The following is a 25,633-nucleotide window of genomic DNA, read 5'->3' as shown; positions in this document are numbered from 1 at the left end:
CACCTGTCCTGGCAGCCAGTCGGTTCAGAAAAGATGAAACTTTAAGACGAATGGCCGGGGCAGGGAGAAACCCAAGTCCACTGGCCCCCAACCCAAAGCCCTATACTACTGCCCTATCCTCGCTGGTGGAAAGCACTTTTCCACGAAGAGCAGGAGGACTCCTGGGAAAGTTTCAAGACGCACTCCCGGGAGGTGTGGCGGCTCTTACCACGCGCTCACGACCGGAGGCGGTCTCCAAAGGGGCGGGGTCTGCCTCCGCTGCGCGACGCCCCTCCAGCCTACTGCCCGGGCTGCGCCACCAGGGGGCGCCCTCTGGAGCGTGCGCGGCCGCAGCCTTCACGTGGCCCCTGCGGGCCGCCGTCGTCGCCCGGCATTCCGCCGCCGTTCGGCTGCGCGGCGTCGGCTCCCGCGGCTCTGTGCGGCCCCGCAGTCGGACCCCGTTCGCCCGCTGGCCACCGGTGGCGGGGGTGATGGCCCCCTGAGCGGGCCGGCAGAAGGTAGTGGCGGGCGGGCGGGCGCCGCTGCCCGGCCCGGGGCGGGGCGGAGGCCGGGTCGCGCCTCTTTGTCTCCACAGGCGGCAGCGCGTCCCCGGCTGCCGGGCGGAAGTGGGACGCGCGGGTGCTGGGCCACAGCCACCACACCATGAGCGACATCCGCCACTCGCTGCTGCGCCGGGACGCCCTGAGCGCAGCTAAGGAGGTGCTGTACCACCTGGACATCTACTTCAGCAGTCAGCTGCAGAGCGCTCCGCTGCCCATCGTGGACAAGGGCCCCGTGGAGCTGCTGGAGGAGTTCGTGTTCCAGGTGCCCAAGGAGCGCGGCGCGCAGCCCAAGGTGCCTGCCCGATCGTGCCCTTCCCCTCGGTGACAAGCAGTTGCCAGGCTGCTGGGTTCTCGCCCTTGGCCTTGCTCCTGCAGCGGCCCCCCCCAACCCCAGCCCCCTATCCTGCAGTCCTGCAGCATTGCTCAACCGCGTGCCTGTTTTGCAGGCGTGTGACAGTCCGGCTCAGAAGTGTTCTGGGATGAGACTTCGGGGACTGTCCGCTTACCTCGCTAAAGGCCTGTTACCTAGAGTCTAAAACTGGCCTCCGAGATGATACTTGATGAGATATGACTTTTTCCTGAGCTTGGCAGTAGCGTTCCGCTCCCCAGGACCCGGGATTCAGAGGGGCGAAAAATATCCTGGGGTAACTAATGGTAGTTCCTGGTTTCTCACCGGGTGAACTAACGGGTATGTGAAAGCCACATTTCTTATAGCTTGTCCCGGGTTTGTTTTACAGAGACTGAATTCACTTCAGGAGCTTCAGCTTCTTGAAATCATGTGCAATTATTTCCAGGAGCAAACCAAGGACTCTGTGCGGCAGATTATTTTCTCATCACTTTTCAGCCCTCAGGGGAACAAAGCCGATGACAGCCGGATGAGCCTGTTGGGAAAACTCGTGTCCATGGCGGTGGCTGTGTGTCGAGTTCCAGTGTTGGAGTGTGCAGCCTCCTGGCTCCAGGTACGCTCCCCAGAGTTCCTAAAATCTTCTTCAGAACAAGTGAAAAATCATTCTTAGGGGAAAATTATAAATGAAAATAGCGTACAGTCTCAAAAAAAACCATTTTTTTTTTTAAAGATCATTACATGTTAAGTTGTACAAATGTTTACCCGTTGTTTACTATCAGGGTCATTAATTTAACTGAATCACTGGGGAGGTCTTTTCACACATATCATGTTCTTAATCATTACTGCCCTGGATACTCATAGCTGTATTCCTATCCTGTTTTTATTTTCAAAGCATGACAATTCTTGGGGACATAATAGTTTGTAATGGCAAGTTAATTTTTTTCTTAATGAAGAAAAAAAGACCTCATCTTTAGAACAAGTGAAAAATCATTCTTAGGAGAAATTTTTTTTCAATGTGTTTTGTTGTTGTTGTTTTGTTTTTTGTTTGTTTTAGTTTTATTGATTTTTACTTTTTTAAATACCGGACAGTGGAATGCATTACAATTCTTATTACACATATAGAGTACAATTTTTCTTAGCTTTGTATATAGAGTATGTTCACACCAATTCATGCCTTTATATATGTACTTTTTTTTTTGCATCACAATTCTTATTACACATATATACCACAATTTTTCATATCTGTTTATATATAAAGTATGTTGACAACCAATTCGAGTCTTCATACTTATACTTTGGATAATGATGTCCATCACATTCCACTGCCCTTGCTAATCCCCTACCCCTCCCTTTCCCTCCCACCCCTCTTCCCTATCTAGAATTTATCTAATCCTCCCATGCTCCTCTTAGGGGAAAATTATAAATGAAAATAGTATTATGGAGTCTCAAAAAAGGGATTTTTTTTTAATATCATTATATGTTAAGTTGTACAAATGTTTACCCACTGTTAGAAGGTAGTACTTTTCTGTAGTCAGTAAACAGGTGAATTGTTTTGCATAGCTCTAGGGTGACATCACATAGTTGATAGCCCTTCAAATGGACATATCAAAGGAAAAAGTATATATTTACAATAGGTTTAGTGCTAGGTGATATTTTGGGAAATTCATTTGTTTTGCTTTTTTTTTTTTGCTTCTCAAGGTCTAAAAAATTAATAATCTACTTAGTTATTGATCAAATTTTTGACTAATCTATTCCTTAGCCAAGTTAACAATTTATCAGTTTCATAAACCTGCTTTATTCCCAATACTTGAAAATAAAAAAACTTTTGAGGTGCTGGGGATTGAATCCAGGTTCTTGCCCATGCAAGGCAAGTGCTCTACCACTGAGGCACATCTCAGCCCCAAAATCTGTTTTTTTCCCAATTTAATTAATAGTTTTTCTTATAATCTTGTTTATGCATAAAATTTGGCTAACAAAATCATATTATTTGTAGTATACTAGAGAATCTCAGTGAAGTTTATACCTTAATTCTCGCCAGTCCAATTTCTGGGGCATCCAAATTAATCATTAATATTATATTTAATCTCAGGATTCCCTTTATCCCTTGACAATCTATTGAAACCAAGTTTAGCATCTTCTAGTTTTTCATTGATGTCTTTTGATGATGATGTGCTGGCATTTTGATAAAATGAAAGCAGATGTCAACAAAAAGATCTTGGTGTTTTGGGTCAGGGTTGCTACCTGGGGTTAGGGGCTTTAGCTTTCTCTTGAGGCCAGGTGGAGATATCAGTGTTCTTAGTGGCAGAGGACAGGCCAAATAAACAATCTGACCTTGTTGTCTCCTTAGAGTTTCTGCTGTAGGCCCAGTTAGTGCCCTGGAGCTGCTGCATAATGAGCAGCTGCTAAATGTGACCAGAGCTACTGATAGACACATACCTGAAGGGAGAATGCCGGGGGAGAGTGGTGATATAGGATTCAACAGTATTGTAGAAATATGTCAAAAGAAGAGGATTGTAAGAGGAATATGCAAATTGCTGCTCTAAACAAACATTTTAATCATGTGGGTTCTCAGACTCATAAATCTTTTCAAAGTGGTAGCAGCTGTGAATTTTTACCTGCGTTGTGTCACCTGGAACATTTAAGATTGTAAGAGTTGTCATTTCTTCACCTGAGGTCAAGTGATCTTTCCTAAGTAAACTTTGAAGCAAGAGCCAGCAAATGTTTTCGGCAAATATTTTAGTCTTTGCAGATCATATTATCTCTGTCGCAGCTGTTCAGTTCTGTTCAGCCCTTGTAGTGGAAGAGCAGCCTTAAAGAGTGGACAGACAGGGCTGGGGATGTGGCTCAAGCGGTAGCGCGCTCACCTGGTATGCATGCGGCCCGGGTTCGATCCTCAGCACCACGTACAAAGATGTTGTGTCCGCCAATAACTAACTAAACAAATAAAAATTAAAAAAAAAAAAGAGTGGACAAACAAATGATCATGGCCACATCTTGGTAAAACTTAATTCACAAAAGTGGGGAGAGGGGCAGATTTGGTCTGTAGACTTTGCATTACTAAAAGAAGCTGTTAACATTTCTCCTGGAAGTGGTTCTGCTAGTTTTGGTGGTCTTTAGCATTTGTACATAGTTGCTGCCTACTGGGTCACCACACTTGTAGTTACGTGGCCTGTGTCTTCTTTCCAGCGAACACCTGTGGTCTACTGTGTAAGACTTGCCAGGGCTCTCGTGGATGACTACTGCTGTTTGGTGCCAGGCTCCGTACAGACACTGAAACAGATATTCAGTGCCAGCCCTCGATTCTGCTGTCAGTTCATAACATCTGTCACTGCGCTCTATGACTTGTCATCAGGTAAAAAAGTTATACAGTAAAAAAAAAAAAAAAGTTATACAGGTTATTGCCATCAGAAAAGCTTCAACTAATTGCCGGTTTTCTTTTCCAGTGAATGCTTTGGCTTTTTTTTTTTTTTTTTTTTTTCCTCTCAGAAATGTACTTCTTTATTTTGGGCCTAAAACTAAAACTCTGGACAGCTGGACCTATGAGTTTCCTCAGTATCCCCATTGCCTGAGTTGGAATGGGTAGAAGTGGCAAATAGCCCAAATGCCAGGGTCTGAAGTCGGTGAAATGTGGCCTGCCTCTTTATCCCCTACTTTTTATTTTGAAAAATTCAGAAAGTTTCAATATTAATACAACAAACACTCATACTTCTCACCTAGATTCAACTATGAACATTTTGCCATGTATTAGCTTTGTCCCAACGCACACATACACATAATTTTTTCTGAACTAGTAAGAATTTATTGCTGATATCATATACCAAATATGTAAACACATATCTTCTAAAGAATAAGAACATTATCTTATATAACTGTGTTAACATTATCATACCTGAGAAATTTAATGCCAGTGGAATTCTCCTATGATATAGCCTATATGCAAATTTTCCTACTTGTCTCAGTGTTTTTATAGTTTTTTTTTTACTTAGAGGGATCAAGAAAATTCAGGAGCCAGTCAGGGGTCACACATTGAATGTAGTTGGCATGTATCCTTAGGTTCTTTAAATCTAGACAAGCTTCCCAGCATTTAAAAGTAATTTCTTATTACCTTGACATGCTCAGGCATGTTGTTTTGCTGAGTGCCCCTTAATTTGGACATACATGATTATTTCCTTATGAAAAGTTTGAGGCTGCACCTCTTTGACAACAGTTCTACCTAGGTGATGAGATGTCTTCAGTGTTTTGTGCTGGAAGGTACACATGCTAGTTCTACTCTTAGTGAATTTTTGAGATGGTAGAAGTCCTCTTAATAGCCACAGGATAGTGTTTGGCTTTGACTGGAAGAAGCCCATGTCCCTTATCCCTGTCTAATAGCAGAGCTCCCTGGTCAGATGTCCAGTTTAAAAAAAAAAAAAAGTTGACTAGGGTGAGAGACTCAGATCCCTACCTACTTGGCTCTGTTGCCCACTTTTTCTCCCAGGGATGAGTTCCAAGAAATTTGGGGCTTTCTCATGCACCAAGTTCTTCTACAACTAGTCCTCATGCAACCCCTGCAGTATTGTTTGGTTCTCAGGCAGGGGCTATGCCCATTATTTTTCCATTTGGAAAAGTTATGGTCCCTCATGGGTGGCTCTCTGTGTAGAGCCAGGTTCAATGCCTGCTTTTCTACTGTATTCCAGATTCTTTCTTCTTTGCCTTTTGCTCTTGCTCAGAGAGTTGACAATAGTTTTTTATCTTGATCTTATAGCTAAAACAGCAGAATGAGAACTTTTTTTTTTTGGTACTGGGGATTGATCTCAGGGCCACTCGACCACTGAGCCACATCCCCAGCCCTTTTTTGTATTTTATTTAGAGACAGGGTCTCACTGAGTTGCTTAGCACCTTGCTTTTTGCAGAGACTGGCTTTGAACTCATGATCCTCCTGCCTCAGCCTCCTGAACTGCTGAGATTACAAGTGTGCACCACCACGCCCGGACGCCCGGTCAGAATAAGAACTTTTGATGATACTTCCTCTATTCTTTTTAGTTCAGTATTGGTCTTCACCAGCTCTCTGACTATATTTAAACCTCCTTTTATTTGTAACTTTTTTCCTTGTTTTTAAACATTTTAATTATTTAGAATGTTCACATGGAAATAGTATAAATATGCAAGTGTACATCATATTCCTATGCTAATTCCATACTCGTTTTTTTTTTTAAATATTTTTTTAGTTGTTGATAGATCTTTATTTATTTATATGTGGTGCTGAGAATCGAACCCAGTGCCTCATACATGCCAGGCAAGTGTGCTACCACTGAGCCACAGCCACACCCCCTGCCCCTGATTCCATATTCTTTAAGAGCAGTTTGCCAGCAGGTCGCAGTGGTGCACACCTGTAATCCCAGTGGTTCAGGAGGCTGAGGCAGGAGGACTGCAAATTCAAAGCCAGCCTCATCAACTTAGCAAGGCCCTAAGCAACTTAATGAGACCCTGTTTCTAAATATTTAAGAAGGGCTGGGGATGTGACTCCATGTCCCTGGGTTTATCCCCCAATACCAAGGGATTTTTAAAAAGGCAGTTTTCCTATAGAGTTGTAAACAGGTCTCTTATAGAGTAGTGCTGTGCATCTAGGGTAGAATTTTCCCTAACTTGGTCCTGCAAAGGTTTTCTAAGAGCTGTTATTAGCTGGGAGCTGTGTCCAGGCTTTCGGTCTTCCAATGGGAGAGACTTAATTCAAATCCAGTTCATAGCGTTATAGTTGGTGTTTCATGTCATCAGTTATTTCAGGCCAATGGGACAGAAATTGTTCTTAACACTGGGAATGAATGAATTAGCATGTGGAATAAGATATAATGTTTAGGGAATACCACTGACAGGGTGTATCTAAGACATGGTGTTTTTCTTGTAAGCCGACATAGAAGTCTGGTGTGTCAGTGATTCCTCAAGCCACTCATCACAATCGTGGTCCTGGAGGGCCAGACCTGAGACTGCTGTCCAAATGGTGATTGGTGCTGTTCTTTGGTGCTCCTGCTAACAAGAATATTCTGAGGGCGTGTGTGTCTTCCTACCACACACACACAAAGAAGCTCACCTAACCGTGCAGAGCCTCTTCTTGTTGAGAGCAAGAACCAGTCTCTGAGGAGGAAAGTGTGGAGTTTTAGGATTGAGTCACTAAGTATGCATATTTACATGTGTGCCCATGGCACACGTCCACGCATGCACACACTGACTTCAGGCCATTGGACACCGCTTTGACCTGGGGCATACAGCAGAGGAGCGGGCACGAACCTGGAGTTGTCCAGACAGAAACATCTCAGGGAACCAAGCACACAAGAATGCCAAGTGAGGGTTGGAGACAACAGTGCTCCTTGCTGCTGCTGTCCGTTCACCACACAAGGGGCAATCCCTTTATTCCAAACAGTTATAGGAATAATCTCAGGAATAAAAAACCAGCTTCCAGAGAAAAAATAACTGGAAATTTTATCCTTAAGCGTGACTTGCTTCACACTGTCTCCTCTTTCATGCTCGGCCCGAAAGGGGTTCTGTCATCCTTAGTTTTCCTTGAGTTGTGGGGTGTGCCGCCCCAGAGAGGAGGCTTGGGGCATAGCCAGCCTGAGGGTATAATATGCCAATCCTGGGATGGGCAGGGTAGCCTAGTGGTCTAAGAGAGGCTACCTGAAATCAGATCTGAGCCTACCACATCCTTTGAGTCCTAAGAAATTATTTAACATCACTGTCTCAATTTCCTCATCCTTTGTGTGGGGGTGACAGTTTTGTGAGGCTTAAATGGGTTAATCTGTCCTCATTATTATTGTTCTTGGTCTAGGCCCTGGAATGTGCTGGGTCTCAGGGATCACAGAAGGCCAAACTATTGCTTTTTTAGACTAGCTTTGGGGTTGGGGTGGTTGTTGGTAGTGGACAGAAGACTGACGGGACTCTGAGCTGCTCTCGGAGGGCCACCATAGCCATTACTGTACAGTAGAGGAGATGATGAGTGTAGGGAAGAACCCTGATCACAAGGGAAGGAATGGAGTGTAGTGGTAATTTTGGACATAAAAAGTGTGGAATTTTATTTAAATTGACACCCAGGAGGATATTTCTTCAAACCATAATGGAGCTGTATGAAATTGTTGACTTAACAAGTGTTATTTCAGCCTCTATATTGGCCAGAGCGTCCTGGGCACTGGGAATGTAACATTGGCTAAGATAGGAGTCCCAGCCCTCATTGGCGGATGTTCTAGGAAAGGAGACAGAAAATAGATAAACTAGGCAGTAATGATCTGAACACCAGGCAGGAAGACCATGAACTTAGAGATTCGTCTTCCCTTGTCCTCTTGCCACTCCTGTCTCCAACATCAAGAACACTTCTGACTCAGCGGTCTTTGTTTGCAGATGATCTCATTCCACCTTTGGACTTGCTTGAAATGATTGTCAACTGGATTTTTGAGGACCCAAGGTTGATTCTCATCACTTTTTTAAATACTCCAATTGCAGCCAATCTACCAATAGGATTTTTAGAGCTCACCCCACTCATTGGATTGATCCGCTGGTGCGTAAAGGCCCCTCTGGCTTACAAAAGAAAGAAGAAGCCTTGCTTATCCAATGGCCATGTCAATAATAAGGTTGCAAAGGACTCGGGTGTGGGGATGGACAGAGACTCCCACCTTTTGTACTCAAAACTCCACCTCAGCGTCCTACAAGTTCTCATTACGCTCCAACTGCACTTAACTGAGAAGAATCTCTATGGGCGCCTGGGACTGATCCTGTTTGACCACATGGTCCCACTGGTAGAGGAGATCAACAGACTGGCAGATGAACTAAACCCCCTCAACGCTTCTCAGGAGATTGAGCTCTCGCTGGACAGGCTGGCACAGGCTTTGCAGGTGGCCATGGCTTCAGGAGCCCTGCTGTGCACGAGAGGTGGGTGCCTTCCCTGCCCAGGCCTCCTGGGAGTGGCAACAGCATCACTCAGGCAGAAAGAAGATAGGGCTCCTAGACAGACACTATTTTTGACTGTTTTAGGACTTCCTTTTTTTTTTCCTAGTGGATGCAGGGGAGGAAGGTAAAAATCTCAGAGCATCTCAGTGGTACTGTGTCACCCTGCTCTCCCTGCACTCCCCCATCAGAGTGTTAATTTGCCAGACATGACATCTGGGCGTCACCTGACTCTTTTGACCCAGAACTGGGGACTCCTGGAGAGGATTGATCATTTTTCCTCTTGAGGATTCTTCTTTCTTCTTTTTTCTTAAGGCATAATTGACATAAGTAAAATGCACAGATATAAGTGCAAAGTTAGAGGTGATTTTAGCAAATGTATGTGTTTACGTAACTTCTGCCCTGTCAAGGTGTGCATTCCCATTGCTGTTTTGAGGATTCCTGAATTCTTTTGCATTTCAGTGCTTGAACTCTCCCTGGAGATTGACCTGGTGCCAGTGACCCACTTGAGTACACTTTTTAGCTGTTAATGCACTTACAAGAGTTGCCTGTGTCCCCAGCTGATGGTGATGAGTTTACTATTTTACCACTGCTCCTGTGCCTTGGGTGTCTGCCTGCCTCTGGGTTCTTTCCCAGCCACCTGACAAATTGCTAACAAACCCTTCTTCTATTTTGGGCCTATTTGTTAAAGCAAAAACTGAAAGAAAAGAGGGGCCAGTTTCTACAGATGCTGGAAACATGGAGTATCAGTCTTTGTTTGCTGCCTTGTTAGCATCCTTGAAAAGTACCTCAGCCAACAGTTCACCTTCTCTCCGGTCTGCTGCTTAATAATATGTCTCCTTAATTTCAGATGACCTGAGAACCCTGTGCTCCAGGCTGCCTCATAACAAGTAGGTGTCCTCCAGGACTTCTAGCTGGGCTAGCTTTGCTGGGGCAGAGAGGGAGGGTGGCAGATGGCAAAGCAGAGTGGACCCATTTGTCCTGTAGTCCTTAGGGAGAGGTGGTCTTCAGGGTCCAGAGCATGTCTCTGTAAGGAAAGACAGCCTTTAGGACCTGGTGGTAAGTGGGGAACATAAATGTTAGCCTAACTCTTATGAGAGGAGTCCTAAGTAGAGTGTAAACATGAAACATGCCCCCCTTTTTAAATTTTGTGGTGCTGTAGATTGAACCCAGGACCTGCCTGGCACATGTTAGAAAAGTGTTCTACTACTAAGCTACACCCCCAACCCCTTCCTGCAAGAAGGCCGCTTTTGGCCAGGCATGTGTACCTTACACACAGGTACCACTGTGCCTGACCTAAAGTCGCCTTCTTGCAGGAGTCAAGAGAAGGGCACTCTAGGTGTCACTCAGAGCTTATTAAATCACTGAGCTTCTATTTGGTAGTGAGGGTGGTATTCTGGCACTCCATTGGTGACATTTTGACTTACCCAATCCTTCAAAGGACCATAGAAGAGTACAGTGTTGGTAATGTCAGGGCTTGGGCTTCTAGCAGCAGGGACCTGGTTTCTGAGTGATGCTGCTAGATTTGCTGTGACATTTGGACACTCTTCATCTGTCTCTGAGCTTGGTCTTTCCTTTGTCAAATGGGGCAGGACTCATCCCTGCCTTGCTAGGGTAAAATGAGGTGGTGTTTGTAAATTTCACATTGTCCCACCCCATAAGACTCTCTCCACAACCGCAGTCAGAGTGAAAAATAGGCATAGTGTCACACAGATTCTGTTAGAATCCTGGCCCTGCTACTTCCTATCTATATGACATTGGTCAAGTTCCTGCCTTCTGCTGCCTCAGTCTTCTCATCTGTAAAACCACAATAATTATAGTTCATGTTTCCAGTCCCCCTTGCCTTACCCCACCTTAAGCCTTAGAGTTTTATAAGGTTTGAATGAGTAAAAACAGAAAGTAATTGGAACAGTATTTGATGTATGGCATCTAGTGTTACCTGCTTTCACTCTCACTGTTCCTTTAGTAACTTAGAACTTTCACTTCTATGAATTTATCCTTAGAAAAGAAGTTAAAAGGTATGTGTACAAAACTGTTTCAAAAAAATTCAGTATTAGTAGCAGACAACTGGCAGCAGCTTAACTGTCCACAGCACAGGGAGACTTGGTAAGTTAGTTGTGATGTGTCACAAGGGTAGAACATTATGTATCCACTTAAAATAGTAATTGTGAGGACTGTGCAGGGAAATGTTTACAGTTGAAGACAGAACTACTTGGCACAAGGACAGATTTATAGAGGTGAAAACAACTGGGTTAAGTTGGTAAGATCATTAATGCTCTTCTTTCTTTAGATTATCAGATTGGTCCTTAACAGGGAATTGCTGGGCTCTGGGACTGACTTTGGCAGGCAGTGTGAACAGGGAAACAGGGCAGTGCTGCTCCACTGTGACTATCATGGCCACCTAGGGCCTGCCCCACCGGCTCTTTAGAGACATGCATAACTGGAGGCCAAGGGTCAGCTGCATGCTGAGGAAGTACAGCCTGGTACCATGGTGGGGACCCTGTTATCCAGCCCATACTGTTGTCTTCGTGCAGGGGCAATTAGCCTGAATGGAGGTGAGGTGTTCATATAAGTAATAAAGTGAGGAGGACACAGCAGCTCACTTTTCCAACAACAGGCTCCCTAAGGCCAGCTTTCCCTCAGAAGGCCCCACTGCTCCTTTTCTTTTTTATGAACTCCAAGAAAAATTCCTTGAAATTTCATATGAAATACTTTGAATTCTGGTGGTCTCTTTCTGTTAATTGATTTTCCAATTAGCCCAGAAACTTCTGGAACCACTTTTAATCTCTGGCAGGGAGTATATATTCAAACATACAACTCCCATTCTGTTTGTAGTACTTATTGGGTTTATAAATTTTGGATCAAGTTTCTTACTCTAGTTATAAAAAAGTAGTAGCGTAAATGAAAAGGGGATCAGAAGAGCATTGGGCCGCCAAGCTACACCAGCTCTTTTCATGCCCAAGACCCTCCTGTGGTCTAGCAGGTTGGGTTTGGTGATGAAAAAGACTGGCGTAGACCCTCTAGACATAGGACCCAGCTAAGCCAAGGTCCTGGGGTGACATTAGGAGAAGAGCAAGTAGAGCAGAGTGTCAGTAGCAAAACTGGAGGTCCTGGAGGCTAGGGGAAAGGCTGAATAGGATGCCTATGTCCTAGGTGTGGAAAGCCCTGATGGGGAGAAGTCCTGGGGAGTCGCTTACTTGAAGCTAATAATAGGAGGATGGAGTAGGCTGAGGTGGGGGAAGCTGGAGGGGGTGAATGAAACTGTAGATCCTGCTGATCATCCTGTGGGTCATGGGCTAGAAAGGATAAGCCAAGGAGAAATGAATCTCAGAAGGACCCAGTGTTGAAAACTGATGCTGACTTCTCAAAGAGGATCTCAAAGAAGATCTCTAGAACGTGGAGGCTGTGGAAAGGGAAAGGTCTTTCCTGAAGAGGGGCAGGTCCAGGTACTTCAGTGGGTTGGTCCTGAATGGAGGGGAGCTGGGGGTGTTGGTGAGACGTGCTTGTTCAGAGACCCAGGGCGAGGTTGGGTAGGTAGGCTATGACTTTGGCATGGCGGGTCTCCTGAGCAGGACGGTCTGCCCCTCCACAACTGGGGAATGGGTTCCTCAGGTTAGTAGGGGCTGGGCCAGGCCTAGGCTGTGTCTAAGCGGGTGCTGTGCTGGACTCTTGATTTCAGTATCATTTGAAAGACTGGCTTTTGTGGGACTTATGCTTGGGACTTCAATTAGGACTCATTCATTAAGAATGACTTTGAGAAAACTATGGCCTCCTGTCCTGATCGCCAGGTATCTCAGTTACAGCCACTGTAAGTGGAGGGCAGCTGAGACTGAAAAGGAAGCTGACCTGTGGTAGGCCCCAAGCTCCAAGGGCAGAGAAGCTGCAGATGTCACATCAAGAGCTTTCATGTAAAACAAGGGTTCGGGGTGTAGACTGCTCCCTCCATATGTTGTTGCTGGGGGTCCTGGCTTTCCCTTTTCTGGTCCTTCCTCTCAGGCTCTGCCTATTCCCAGGCTAAATCTTGCCACCCCTAGTTAATTTCCCAGCTCTTCCCTAGCTACCAGCCCCTTCCCTACTGCTGTGCTCACTGTTCACCTACTGAGAAACCCATATGACTGTCTTCATTGGTGCCTCTTCTGCCCTGTGGACATGTGAGGTGCCACTGTGCCTGGGCACTGGGTGCAGGGGATTAGACTAAGCCTCAAAGTACACGTGTTCAGAACCTTGCCCTGGAATCTGCAGTCCTAACACTTCTCCTTGTTTGCAGCCTGCTCCAGCTGGTGATCTCGGGCCCAGTGCAACAGTCGCCGCATGCAGCGCTCCCTCCTGGGTTCTACCCTCATATCCACACGCCCCCGCTGGGCTACGGGGCCGTGCCGGCCCATCCTGCTGCCCACCCTGCCCTGCCCACACACCCCGGACATACCTTCATCTCAGGAGTGACATTTCCATTCAGGCCCATGCGCTAGGCCAGCCCCTCCTGAGCCACCATGCAGCAGTGTGCCTTCTGCACCTGAGTTGAGGAAGCCCTCAGAATAGGGTAGTGGTCCCAAAAAGAGGACCCTGGGGAGGCAACAGGTGGCTCCTCCTGGCTGTCAGACCGTCTTGGTGCGGAAGTTCCAAGTGGTAGCAGTCCAGGTGCCTACCTGGTCACATTCTTAAAAATCCAGATTGGATGGATGAAAGGAAAAACGTACAGACCTCTGCCGAGAGAGTGCTGGGAGTGTTTTTAAGTATGCCAGTTCCATGAGCTTTGGTTCACTTGCGTGTCATTCAGACATGGAGCCTGTGCCAGGAGGAGCACCGGTGGGGAAGCCGCACCTGCAAGTCCACTTGTCTGGTCTCTCCATGCAAACGTGACATGGCTGCCAAAAACACAGGCTTGTGCTGCAGCTCCATGAGCTCATAGCTGGAACGGTGTGACCCAAGCTTGTGTGTGGCTCAGGGACACCTGTAGGGATTTCCCGCCATCTTGGAAAGAAACTTCTCTGGTTTATCGGGTGTCTCTGAATTTTCCTTTCATATGTTCAAATAAAATTTTTCTAAACAGTTTTGTAGACTTTATGGAATTTTTTGTTTCATTATTGTGTTTTTGGGCTTGTGTCTGTGTATGTTGCTTTGAACTGAACCCCGGCCCTGCACATGCTAGGCAGGCATTTACCACTGAGCTATATCCCAGCTCTTATTAAGTTATTTTAATAACTTAGTAAATGTAAGCAGCGGGAGGTTTTCACCCCAGGCTGCAGTGATTGTGGTAAAAAGGTTGAGCACAAGTCTTTAGCCACTTTTGACCGAAACACTGCAAACACTGTCTCCACCCTGAGCTGGGCCTCTGGGCTCAGCAGGCACTTGTCAGGTTCATGTTCTCTTCCCTTGGTACAAAATAACAGCCCTCAGGAATTTTTTTCCCCCTAGCATACTATTGGAAAGTATCTGCTTTGAATTTTCATTAATTGGGGGAGGAAGAAAGGCTCAGTGACCATGTCACCATTTCTCTTCTAGCCTGAAAGCAAGAAGCGACATTGTAACAGCAAACAATGGACCAGGAGAGGACAGATTAACTTGTATGGAAAAAATGTAATCTTATTTACTCTTCTTGGTTGAAGGCCATGGCCTGGAAGACCAAACAAAACCAGTGGCTTAACTCGTGTGTGTGTGTGTGTGTGTGTGTGTGTGTGTGTGTGTGTGTGTGAGTGTTTAAAATCTGGAGTTCAAGGCATCCACCAAGGTCAGGAACGTGAACTGAGGCAGTTGCATGTAAGAGCCATCCTTGGTTGGTGAGGCCACATGTTCCTTCTCGGGGACAAGAACTCAGCTTTCCCTGGGCCCCTAGGATGTCAACCACAGCCAGGGCATAGGAACCAGCCAGCAAGGTGACGCCCATCTGCAATCTGTTTTCACATTGCTTTAAAGAGCCGTGAACTGTAAAGGACATTTTCTTTGAGTTTGATTTCATTATTCCTGATGGAACATATTTCATCTTTATGTGTAAATCTGATATTAGACCAGGAACTGGAGGAGAGTATCTGCTTCTGTCTCCTGGGAGGAGACATCCATGAAACAATGATCAGCTCTGGGTCCATTCTTCGTATTTTGCTGTTACCAAGTGTTTCAGGAAAAGGTTGAAAATCATCCCTCAGTCACTTCCCTGTTCCAGACAGTCTGGGTAGTGCAACCTTCACCAAATGTTTCCAGGAGCTAGATGTGCCTTCATTCTTCTTGGATGCAAGATGGTTCTTGGCAAAATAAAAAGGAAAAAAAAAAAAAAAAGAAAGCCAGAGTTCCTTTGGTGGCCATCCTGGCAAGGAGTATTTAACCTACTGGAAATGGGGATAGAAGCTGACCGTTCACATGTTGACCAGTTCTTGCTCTCTTCCTTATTAATAATCAAAGCCCTTGCTAAGTGTTTTGCATACATTAAAAATTGATACACTAAACGAAAATTGGTATATGAGAAAATATCTGCAATATATTAGTGCATTTCCAGAATGTACAAAGAACTACAAATTAATCAAAAGGCATTTAGAGGGCTGGGGTTGTGGCTCAGTGGTAGAGTGCTCACCTAGCACGTGTGAGGCCCTGGGTTCGATCCTCAGTACCACATAAAAATAAGTAAATAGAGGTTAAAAAAAAAAGGCATTTAGAAAGAAGGAATGAAATACGTGAAAAGAAAAGTAGTAGATGAGGAAATTAAAAAGGCCAATAGATATGAACAGATTATCTATATAAATATAGATGGTAACCAGGAAAATGTAATTACAGTGACATGTCATTTTTTCACTTGTCCACTTTAGCAAAGTAGAAAGAGTAGCTAGAGGTGTGGGGAAACAATTATCACATGGTGGTAGAGTAAATTGGTTTTTCCCATTCTTGAGAAATTAAAAAATAAAGTGACCCTATGATTCAGCAATTCCAGAAACAAAAAAGAATGTTCAAGGATGTTTTCTACAGCATGTTTTCTTTTTTAGGTAGCAGTTTTATTGAGATATAATTCACATACCCAGTTGACCCGTTTAAAACGTACAGTTCAGTATTTAGTATATTGCAGTTGTGCAACCATTACCACTGGTTATTTCAGAACACTTTGTCATCCCCAGAGGAAACCCCAAACCCTCGAGCATTCACTGCCCATTCCCCCTAGACTTTGGCAAGCACCAATCTACTTTCTGTCTATGGGGTTTGCCTTCTCAGGATATTATAAATGGAATGTTGAGATTACAACATGGCAGTGGGCGCAGAGAGATCAAGTCTCTGACCTCTTCCCCTGTGCAGGCATAGGGAGTTGTAAACAACCTAAATCTGTTTGCTCAGGATCACTAGGCAATGCTGAGCTGACATGGATCTGGGGCGAACGGTCTGGGCCTCTCAGAACACACACTGAGCCCGGATAGGCTGAATTCAAGCTCCCGTTCGCCTGCTTCCCGCAGACAAACAGCTGTGACTCAGCACTAATCCATCCTGCTGAAACAACTGGTCAGCCCATCTCATCCTATGGAGGTAAATGCCTACCGAGCCTTCATAGGTAGTGGCCACAGGTTTGAAACGGGGCTTGGGAGAGACAGTAAGGACCCACCCGTTGCATTGGTCGCCCGGCAAAGGGAAACGAACTGTTGCCATTTGCAAGAGATACCACCATGGCAGAGAACTGACGTCATCAGACTGCGGCGGAGGAGATAACTTCATTGAAACCTGCGGCTACAGGTGTGTAATTCCCTAGCCTTCCCTCTCCACACATTGGGGAAAACTTAAGGGCCCCTCCCAGCTCTCCCGTGAGCACCATAGCCAGTCCGAGGGAATCAGAGGTGGCGCGGGACCCGCGGCACGGAACTACCGCTCCCACCAGTGCTGACAGCTGAGGTCTCTTGCACCAGCTACCGGGGGCGTGGCTACCGGAGGGCAAGTAAAATTCGCTGAGGATTCTCAGCCCCAAGCTCTACAAACTTAGGGTCTGAGGGAATGGCAAACTGGAAGAGTGTGCCCAGTCGTTCATGAAAACAGGACTCCCGGGAGCAGCAGAACTGGTGTGTAGCCAGTATTGTGGTGAGCAGCACCCGTGAGAGGGGCCTGGCTAGAGGAAAAGTGGGAAGAGACTAGACACAAGAGGAGGCCCTAGGCACTCAGGATTGGAGACTCGCCCAGTCTGGGAGGAGCTGCTGCACAGTGATTGGTTCCCGCGTATTGACAGGAGAAACTTGGCCTGGTGGGCACAGCGCCACCTACTGGAAGAGAAGTTAATCAAACTCTAAGACTGCATTTATTAGATTTTTTTTTCTTTTCTCTTTTTTTTTTTTTGATTTGGGTTTTTCTTTCATTTTCATTTTTCTTTCTTGTTTTTTTTTTAAATTTTTTTCTTCTAATTTTAATTTTAATTTTTTAATTATTTTTTAAAATTTTTTTTCTTTTTTTATTTCCTATTTTTTCTTCTTTTGTCTTTTCATTTCTTTTCAATCATCTTATCCCGCCTTCCTTGAATTCTACCTGCTTACTCTCATTCTCTTTAGTAACTTCTTCCCTTCCCTTCTAATACCTTTCCTCCCAAGCATCAAATAAATTTATAGGAGTAAACAGTAACTCAGCAGTCAAACAGAACAAGAAGTAACATGAGCAGCTTCAAAAGCAAGGAAGAAAAGGAGTACAAACAATGCAGGACAGCCTAAATATTCAGGAGGACCTAGAGTCATCAGAAAAATGGTCATATAAAGAACTCAAGGAACACCTTAGACAGATGGAATGGAACCTTAAAGAGGATACAAGACAGCAAATTCAAGCAGCGAAAGAACACATTGAGAATGAATTACATAAACAGATAAAAGAAGAAGTTAAGCATCTCTATCAGGAGATAGAGATTATAAAAAATAATCAAACAATAATTCTAGAAATGAAGGAAACGATAAACCAAATTAAAAACTCAATTGAGAGTATCACTAACAGAGTGGAGCAAGTAGAAGCCAGAACGTCAGATAATGAAGACAAAATATATCATCTTGAAAAGAGTCTAGCCAATTCAGAAAGGCTGCTAAAAAATCACGAGAAAAACATCCAAGAGTTATGGGATAACATAAAAAAACCAAACTTACGAGTCATCGGGATAGAAGAAGGTACAGAGATTCAAACCAAGGGAATGAGTAACCTGCTGAATGAAATAATTACAGAAAACTTTCCAGAAATAAAAAAGGAAACAGATATACAAATTGAAGACGCATACAGGACACCGAGCACACAAAATCACAGTAGACCAACGCCAAGACACATTGTTATGAAGATATCCAATATACAGAACAAAGAGAAAATATTATAAGCTACAAGAGAAAGGAGACCGATTACATTCAGGGGTAAACCAATAAGGTTAACAACGGATTTTTCATCACAGACACTGAAAGCAAGAAGGTCATGGAACAATGTATTTCAAACACTGAAAGACAATGGATGCCAACCAAGAATTCTGTATCCAGCAAAATTAAGCTTCAGGTATGACAACGAAATAAAAATCTTTCATGATAAACAAAAGTTAAAAGAATTTGCAGCCAGAAAACCAGCATTGCAAAGCATTTTGAGCAAAACACTACACGAGGAAGAAATGAAAAACAATAACCAAAACCATCAGTGGGAAGTGCCTCAGTAAAGACAGAGGGCGAGGGGAAAGATAATCATGGAGAAACAAACTAATTTTTTTAAAAAAAGGATAAATAATCAAACATGGATGGAAGTACAAACCATATAACAATAGTAACTCTGAATGTTAATGGCTTAAACTCTCCAATAAAGCGACATAGGCTGGTATCATGGATTAAAAAAACAAATCCAACAATATGCTGCCTCCAGGAGACACATCTGATTGGAAAAGATATACACAGGCTGAAGGTGAAAGGATGGGAAAAAATATACCACGCACACGGTCCTCGTAAGCAAGCAGGGGTGGCCATCCTCATATCGAATAAAATCGACTTCAAGACTAAGTTAATCAAAAGGGATAAAGAAGGACATTATATACTGTTAAAAGGAACCATTCACCAACAAGACATAACAATTATCAATATTTATGCACCAAATAATGGTGCTTTGACATTCATACAACAAATTCTCCTCAAGTTCAAGAGTCAAATAGACCACAACACAATAATTATGGGTGACTTCAACACACCTCTCTCACCATTGGACAGATCCTCCAAACAAAAGTTGAATAAAGAAACTATAGAACTCAATATCACAATCAATAACCTAGACTTAACTGACATATATAGAATATATCAACCATCATCAAATGGATATACTTTTTTCTCAGCAGCACATGGATCCTTCTCAAAAATAGACCATATATTATGCCGTAGGGCAACCCTCAGTAAATATAAAGGGGTGGAGATAATACCATGCATTTTATCTGATCATAATGGAATGAAACTGGAAATCAATGATAAAAGAAGGAAGGAAAAATCCTACATCACATGGAAAATGAACAATATGTTACTGAATGACCAATGGGTTACAGAAGACATAAAGGAGGAAATAAAAAAAATTCTTAGAGATAAATGAAAATACAGACACAACATATCGGAATCTATGGGACACAATGAAAGCAGTTTTAAGAGGAAAATTCATCACCTGGTGGTCATTCCTCAAAAAAAGAAAAAAACCAACAAATAAATGAGCTCACACTTCATCTCAAAGCCCTAGAAAAGGAAGAGCAAAACAACAGCAAATGTAGCAGAAGGCAAGAAATAATTAAAATCAGAGCGGAAATCAATGAAATTGAAACAAAAGAAACTATTGAAAAAATTAACAAAACTAAAAGTTGGTTCTTCGAAAAAATAAATAAGATTGACAGACCTTTAGCCATGCTAACGAAGAGAAGAAGAGAGAGAACTCAAATTACTAACATACAGGATGAAAAAGGCAATATCACAACAGATGCTACAGAAATACAGAAGACAATTAGAAATTATTTTGAAAACCTATATTCCAATAAAATAGAAGATAGTGAAGACATCGATAAATTCCTTAAGTCATATGATTTTCCCAGGCTTAGTCAGGAGGATACACACAATTTGAACAGACCAATATCAATGGATGAAATTGAAGAAGCCATCAAAAGACTACCAACCAAGAAAAGCCCAGGACCGGATGGGTATACAGCGGAGTTTTACAAAACCTTTAAAGAAGAATTAATACCAATACTTTTCAAGTTATTTCAGGAAATAGAAAAAGAGGGAGCTCTGCCAAATTCATTCTATGAGGCCAACATCACCCTGATTCCGAAACCAGACAGACACCTCAAAGAAAGAAAACTACAGACCAATATCTCTAATGAACCTAGATGCAAAAATCCTCAATAAAATTCTGGCGAATCGAATACAAAATCACATCAAAAAAATTGTGCACCATGATCAAGTAGGATTCATCCCTGGGATGCAAGGATGGTTCAATATACAGAAATCAATAAATGTTATTCACCACATCAATAGACTTAAAGATAAGAACCATAGGATCATCTCGATAGATGCAGAGAAAGCATTCGACAAAGTACAGCATCCCTTTATGTTCAAAACATTAGAAAAACTAGGGATAACAGGAACTTACCTTGACATTGTAAAAGCTATCTATGCTAAGCCTCAGGCTAGCATCATTCTGAATGGACAAAAGTTGAAGGCATTCCCTCTAAAATCTGGAACAAGACAGGGATGCCCTCTATCACCACTTCTATTCAATATAGTTCTCGAAACACTGGCCAGAGCAATTAGACAGACGAAAGAAATTAAAGGCATAAAAATAGGAAAAGAAGAACTTAAATTATCACTATTTGCAGATGACATGATTCTATACCTAGAAGACCCAAAAGGGTCTACAAAGAAACTACTAGAACTAATAAATGAATTCAGCAAAGTGGCAGGATATAAAATCAACACGCATAAATCAAAGGCATTTCTGTATATCAGCGACAAAACTTCTGAAACGGAAATGAGGAAAAACACTCCATTCACAATATCCTCAAAAAAAATAAAATACTTGGGAATCAACCTAACAAAAGAGGTGAAAGATTTATACAATGAAAACTACAGAACCCTAAAGAGAGAAGTAGAAGAAGATCTTAGAAGATGGAAAAATATACCCTGTTCATGGATAGGCAGAACTAACATCATCAAAATGGTGACATTACCAAAAGTTCTCTATAAGTTTAATGCAATGCCAATCAAAATCCCAACGGCATTTCTTGTAGAAATAGATAAAGCAATCATGAAATTCATATGGAAAAATAAAAGACCCAGAATAGCAAAAGCAATTCTAAGCAGGAAGTGTGAATCAGGCGGTATAGCGATACCAGATTTCAAACTATATTACAGAGCAATAGTGACAAAAACAGCATGGTACTGGTACCAAAACAGGCGGGTGGACCAATGGTATAGAATAGAGGACACAGAGACTAATCCACAAAGTTACAACTATCTTATATTTGATAAAGGGGCTAAAAGCATGCAATGGAGGAAGGATAGCATCTTCAACAAATGGTGTTGGGAAAACTGGAAATCCATATGCAACAAAATGAAACTGAATCCCTTTCTCTCGCCATGCACAAAAGTTAACTCAAAATGGATCAAGGAGCTTGATATCAAATCAGAGACTCTGCGTCTGATAGAAGAAAAAGTTGGCTCTGATCTACATATTGTGGGGTCGGGCTCCAAATTCCTTAATAGGACACCCATAGCACAAGAGTTAATAACAAGAATCAACAAATGGGACTTACTTAAACTGAAAAGTTTTTTCTCAGCAAGAGAAACAATAAGAGAGGTAAATAGGGAGCCTACATCCTGGGAACAAATTTTTACTCCTCACACTTCAGATAGAGCCCTAATATCCAGAGTATACAAAGAACTCAAAACATTAGACAATAAGCTAACAAATAACCCAATCAACAAATGGGCCAAGGACCTGAACAGACACTTCTCAGAGGAGGATATACAATCAATCAACAAGTACATGAAAAAATGCTCACCATCTCTAGCAGTCAGAGAAATGCAAATCAAAACCACCCTAAGATACCATCTCACTCCAGTAAGATTGGCAGCCACTATGAAGTCAAACAACAACAAGTGCTGGCGAGGATGTGGAGAAAAGGGTACACTTGTACATTGCTGGTGGGACTGCAAATTGGTGCAGCCAATTTGGAAAGCAGTTTGGAGATTCCTGGGAAAGCTGGGAATGGAACCACCATTTGACCCTGCTATTGCCCTTCTCGGACTATTCCCTGAAGACCTTAAAAGAGCATGCTACAGGGATACTGCCACATCGATGTTCATAGCAGCACAATTCACAATAGCTAGACTGTGGAACCAACCCAGATGCCCTTCAATAGATGAATGGATAAAAAAAATGTGGCATCTATACACAATGGAGTACTATGCAGCAATAAAAAATGACAAAATCATAGAATTTGCAGGGAAATGGATGGCACTAGAGCAGATTATGCTTAGTGAAGCTAGCCAATCCCTAAAAAACAAATACCAAATGTCTTCTTTGATATAATGAGAGCAACTATGAACAGAGCAGGGAGGAAGAGTAGGAAGAAAAGATTAACATTAAACAGAGACATGAGATGGGAGGGAAAGGGAGAGAAAAGGGAAATTGCATGGAAATGGAGGGAGACCCTCATTGCTATACAAAATTACATATAAGAGGTTGTGAGGGGAATGGGAAAATAAACAAGGAGAGAAATGAATTACAGTAGATGGGGTAGAGAGAGAAGATGGGAGGGGAGGGGAGGGGGGATAGTAGGGGATAGGAAAGGTAGCAGAATACAACAATTACTAATAGGGCATTATGTAAAATTGTGGATGTGTAACCGACGTGATTCTGCAATCTGCATTTGGGGTAAAATTGGGGGTTCATAACCCACTTCAATCTAATGTATGAAATATGATATGTCAAGAGCTTTGTAATGTTGTGAACAACCAATAAAAAAAAGAAATAAATTAGATAACAAAGAAAAAAAATGGAATGTTGTATGTAGATAAAAGTGACTTGAAGTCTGAGGCAGGACGATCACAAATTTGACGGCAGTCTGGGCAACTGGAAGGGGTCCCATTGTATGTATATAACACATTTATCTATCAGTTGATTTCTACTTTTTGGTTTTTATGAATATCTGTCTTATGAATAGTTGGGTATAAGTTTTTGTGTGGAGATGTTTTCAGTTCCCTTAGGAAAAAATCTCTCTCTCTGTCTCTCTCTCTCTCTCTCTCTCTCTCTGGTGCAGTGTTGGGGATTATATCCAGGAGCTTGTGCATGCCAGGCAAGCACTTTACCACTGTGCTACCTTCTCAGCCCTTTTTAAATTTTTGAGACAGGACCCCATCAGGTTGCCCAGACTGCCCTCAAATTTGCTATCATCCTGCCTCAGCCTCCCAAGTCACTGGGCTAGCATGCATGTACCACCACACCCAGCACCGGTGGTGCCATGCCACTACCACAAGCCAGTTACCACTGGCTCATGGTGAGACTGGGAGAGAAAAAAGGAGAAAAATGCAGATATTCTTCTCCCACTCATCTGCTCCAAGGACCACTTTCCCCAGAAGCCTGGTTCTATTGTAGTTTTGCTATTTTCCCCTGCTGCTATGCAGTTCTTGGTTTTAGCCACCCAGGCCAAGGCCAATAGACCAAGAAAAAGACCAACAGCTAGGAGATGGGTCTGCCATCAGGCTTTCTTTATGTTTTGGCTTTTTCTTCCAATCTGCCATTATTACTTATTTTTCAGGCATTTACTCCCTACCCCCAGTACTGCCCAGGGGCACTCGGTCACTAAGCTATACCACCAGCCCTTTTTATTTTTAATTTGGAGACAGAGTCTCATTAAGTTGCTGAACTGGCCTTGAACTTGTGATCCTCCTGCCTCATCGAATATACTGTTGTTCTATTTGTTTTCATTCCAAGTATCTGGAATTACAGGCATGACCCATTCTGCCCAGCATTTCAGGCATTTACTTTTTGTGTATTCAAAGTTTTCAGTTATAATTAGCAGGAGAGGAAAGTGAGTCCCCTCTTACCTCCTCTGAAAACCTCCTGTGGATGTGATTTACTTTTTCCTTGGGCCTGGGGATTGTCTGAGAGACACCATCAGTTACAGATCCTTGTGCACAAGGCTTGGGATTTTTTTTTGTGTGTGTGTGTGATACCATCTCATAAAATCAAAGGTGATTGCTAATTAATTTCATTTCTGGTATCACAATGATAAAGTCAAGGTAGCCTAATTTCTGCAGCTCAGACTCCTTGAGCCCTGAATGCCTCTATCTCAACAGCATGTGTTGACTGCTCAGCTTAGTGTGGCTAACTAGCTGCCTCCCCTTTCCCAAGTTCTGGTGGCCTTGGCCCAAGAGCTGGATGAGGAATCCCTTGCTGGGGAAGTGTCTACAGTGGATCCCGAGATCCCTTCAATATCACAGGGCTATGGCAGACAGCCCTCAGGTTTTGGCTTTCTTATATACTGCCTTAGAGTGACAGCTTGCCCTCCCAGGGTACCAAGTTTAATGATAGACACAGACATATAAAGTCCCTCCCTGCCCCTTGTCCTAGCTAATGACAACTTTGAAGAACCATCCTGGCTTCTGTGGTCCTTATGGGGTCAGCCAGGCCCTTTACCGTGGCTGCATCACTGTCCAAAGCCCCCCTCTCTCCAGTGCTCCTTCTATCTTTCCCTTCCAGTTCATAAATGCTGGTTTTAAGGCCTCTCCAGCATAAGTTTCCTGCATGCTAACCTCCATCCTAAAATCAGCTTTCCAGGGAACAAACCTGCAAAAGCCATTCTTCACCAACAGGTATCCCCAAGCTTCTTCATGAAGTGTTTTCTTTGGGGGATGCCCCTGGTTTTATGAACCATAGCCAGTAAGCACCATGGATCAGGCCATCCTTGAGAACTGATTTCCTTCCCACCCATATGATGCCTACCATCTTCTGTCTCCCACTCTACTCCTGGAGGTTTAGTGCTATCTCCTGGCTTCAGCCAGCAGGGCATCCTTCCATCCTAGCTCAGACTAAGAAGTGCATTTCAATGACCTGCAGGCCACCACACCTGGCAATAAGGTTCTCTCTGTGACCCTGATGTCTCCATTACTAAGCTGTTTCCCAAATCAGGGGGCAAGTCCTCAGCCCTTATGGGGGAAATAGTTGAAGAGGGACATGGGGTGTGGCAGATGCCTGTGATTCATCCAGTCCAGCATTCCAGTCCCAAGTCTCTGGATTCTTCCTTAATCTCAGACCAACAGTGTGTTCCAGGCACAGACCCATATTTGGTTCAGGTTGGCATTCGCTCCCTGAAAAATGCTGGCGCCATGCCCTGCAGGCAAGCGGGAACAAAATACAGACTCCCGATAGCACATGGTCCTTGCAGTCAGCTTGACCCAACTTATACTCTGCTCCCTGGGCTGTTTCTCCACACTTCTTCAACCAGTCTCAGCTTTTAAGAGCTGTAAGTTGGTATGTTCTTGCCATTTCTTCCTCTTCTCCCTACCTTGATTCTGAGTTGGCTCTTAGGGCTATGCTGAGGACAAGTCTGTTCCTTTAGGGAACATCGTGGTGGCAGGAGGGGAACAGTCAGCTCTCCCTTGCAGGGATGTAGGTTTTTGGGCTTCTGGGTATTTCAGAGGAATTGGAAGATGTCTGGTTCCTGGTTCTTATATTCCTTCCAAAGTCACTGTGCCATGGTCATCATCCCCAACTTTCCGGATTAACACCCCAACACAAATGTGAAGCCTATGTCAGGGCTATGAGTCTATGATGAATCATGCTCTCCCAGCCCCAAACTCAGATTGTTGAAGTCCTCACTTCTTAGTACCTTATTTGTAAATAGAGT

At 43.6% G+C, this 25,633-nt stretch overlaps 2 protein-coding genes across 10 annotated transcripts in view; one reads left to right on the top strand and one right to left on the bottom strand.

The window, feature by feature from the left end:
- Positions 1 to 25,633, bottom strand: part of ZNF12 (zinc finger protein 12) — a 1,264,586-nt gene that overhangs the window by 1,016,908 nt on the left and 222,045 nt on the right. The window lies entirely within an intron of this gene.
- INTS15 (integrator complex subunit 15) lies at positions 395 to 13,850 on the top strand. Of its 3 annotated transcripts, XM_081299285.1 has the most exons (7): positions 695 to 834; positions 989 to 1,186; positions 1,280 to 1,501; positions 4,075 to 4,240; positions 8,257 to 8,784; positions 9,650 to 9,689; positions 13,067 to 13,850. In XM_081299285.1, exons 2-7 carry the CDS (start codon positions 1,103 to 1,105, stop codon positions 13,266 to 13,268), a joined length of 1,242 nt encoding a protein of 413 aa, XP_081155411.1. In that variant the 5' UTR covers positions 695 to 834; positions 989 to 1,102; the 3' UTR covers positions 13,269 to 13,850. The 3 variants fall into 3 exon arrangements, with proteins under 3 accessions (XP_081155412.1, XP_081155410.1, XP_081155411.1); XM_081299284.1 differs by lacking the exon at positions 989 to 1,186 and having other exon boundaries at positions 399 to 834; XM_081299286.1 differs by lacking the exons at positions 989 to 1,186; positions 8,257 to 8,784 and having other exon boundaries at positions 395 to 834.

This window comes from Spermophilus citellus (assembly GCF_964194105.1).
Source record: "Spermophilus citellus genome assembly, chromosome: 6".
NCBI lineage: Eukaryota > Metazoa > Chordata > Mammalia > Rodentia > Sciuridae > Spermophilus > Spermophilus citellus.
Note: the sequence above shows the minus strand (reverse complement) of the source record. Positions and strands in the feature narration are given on the sequence as shown.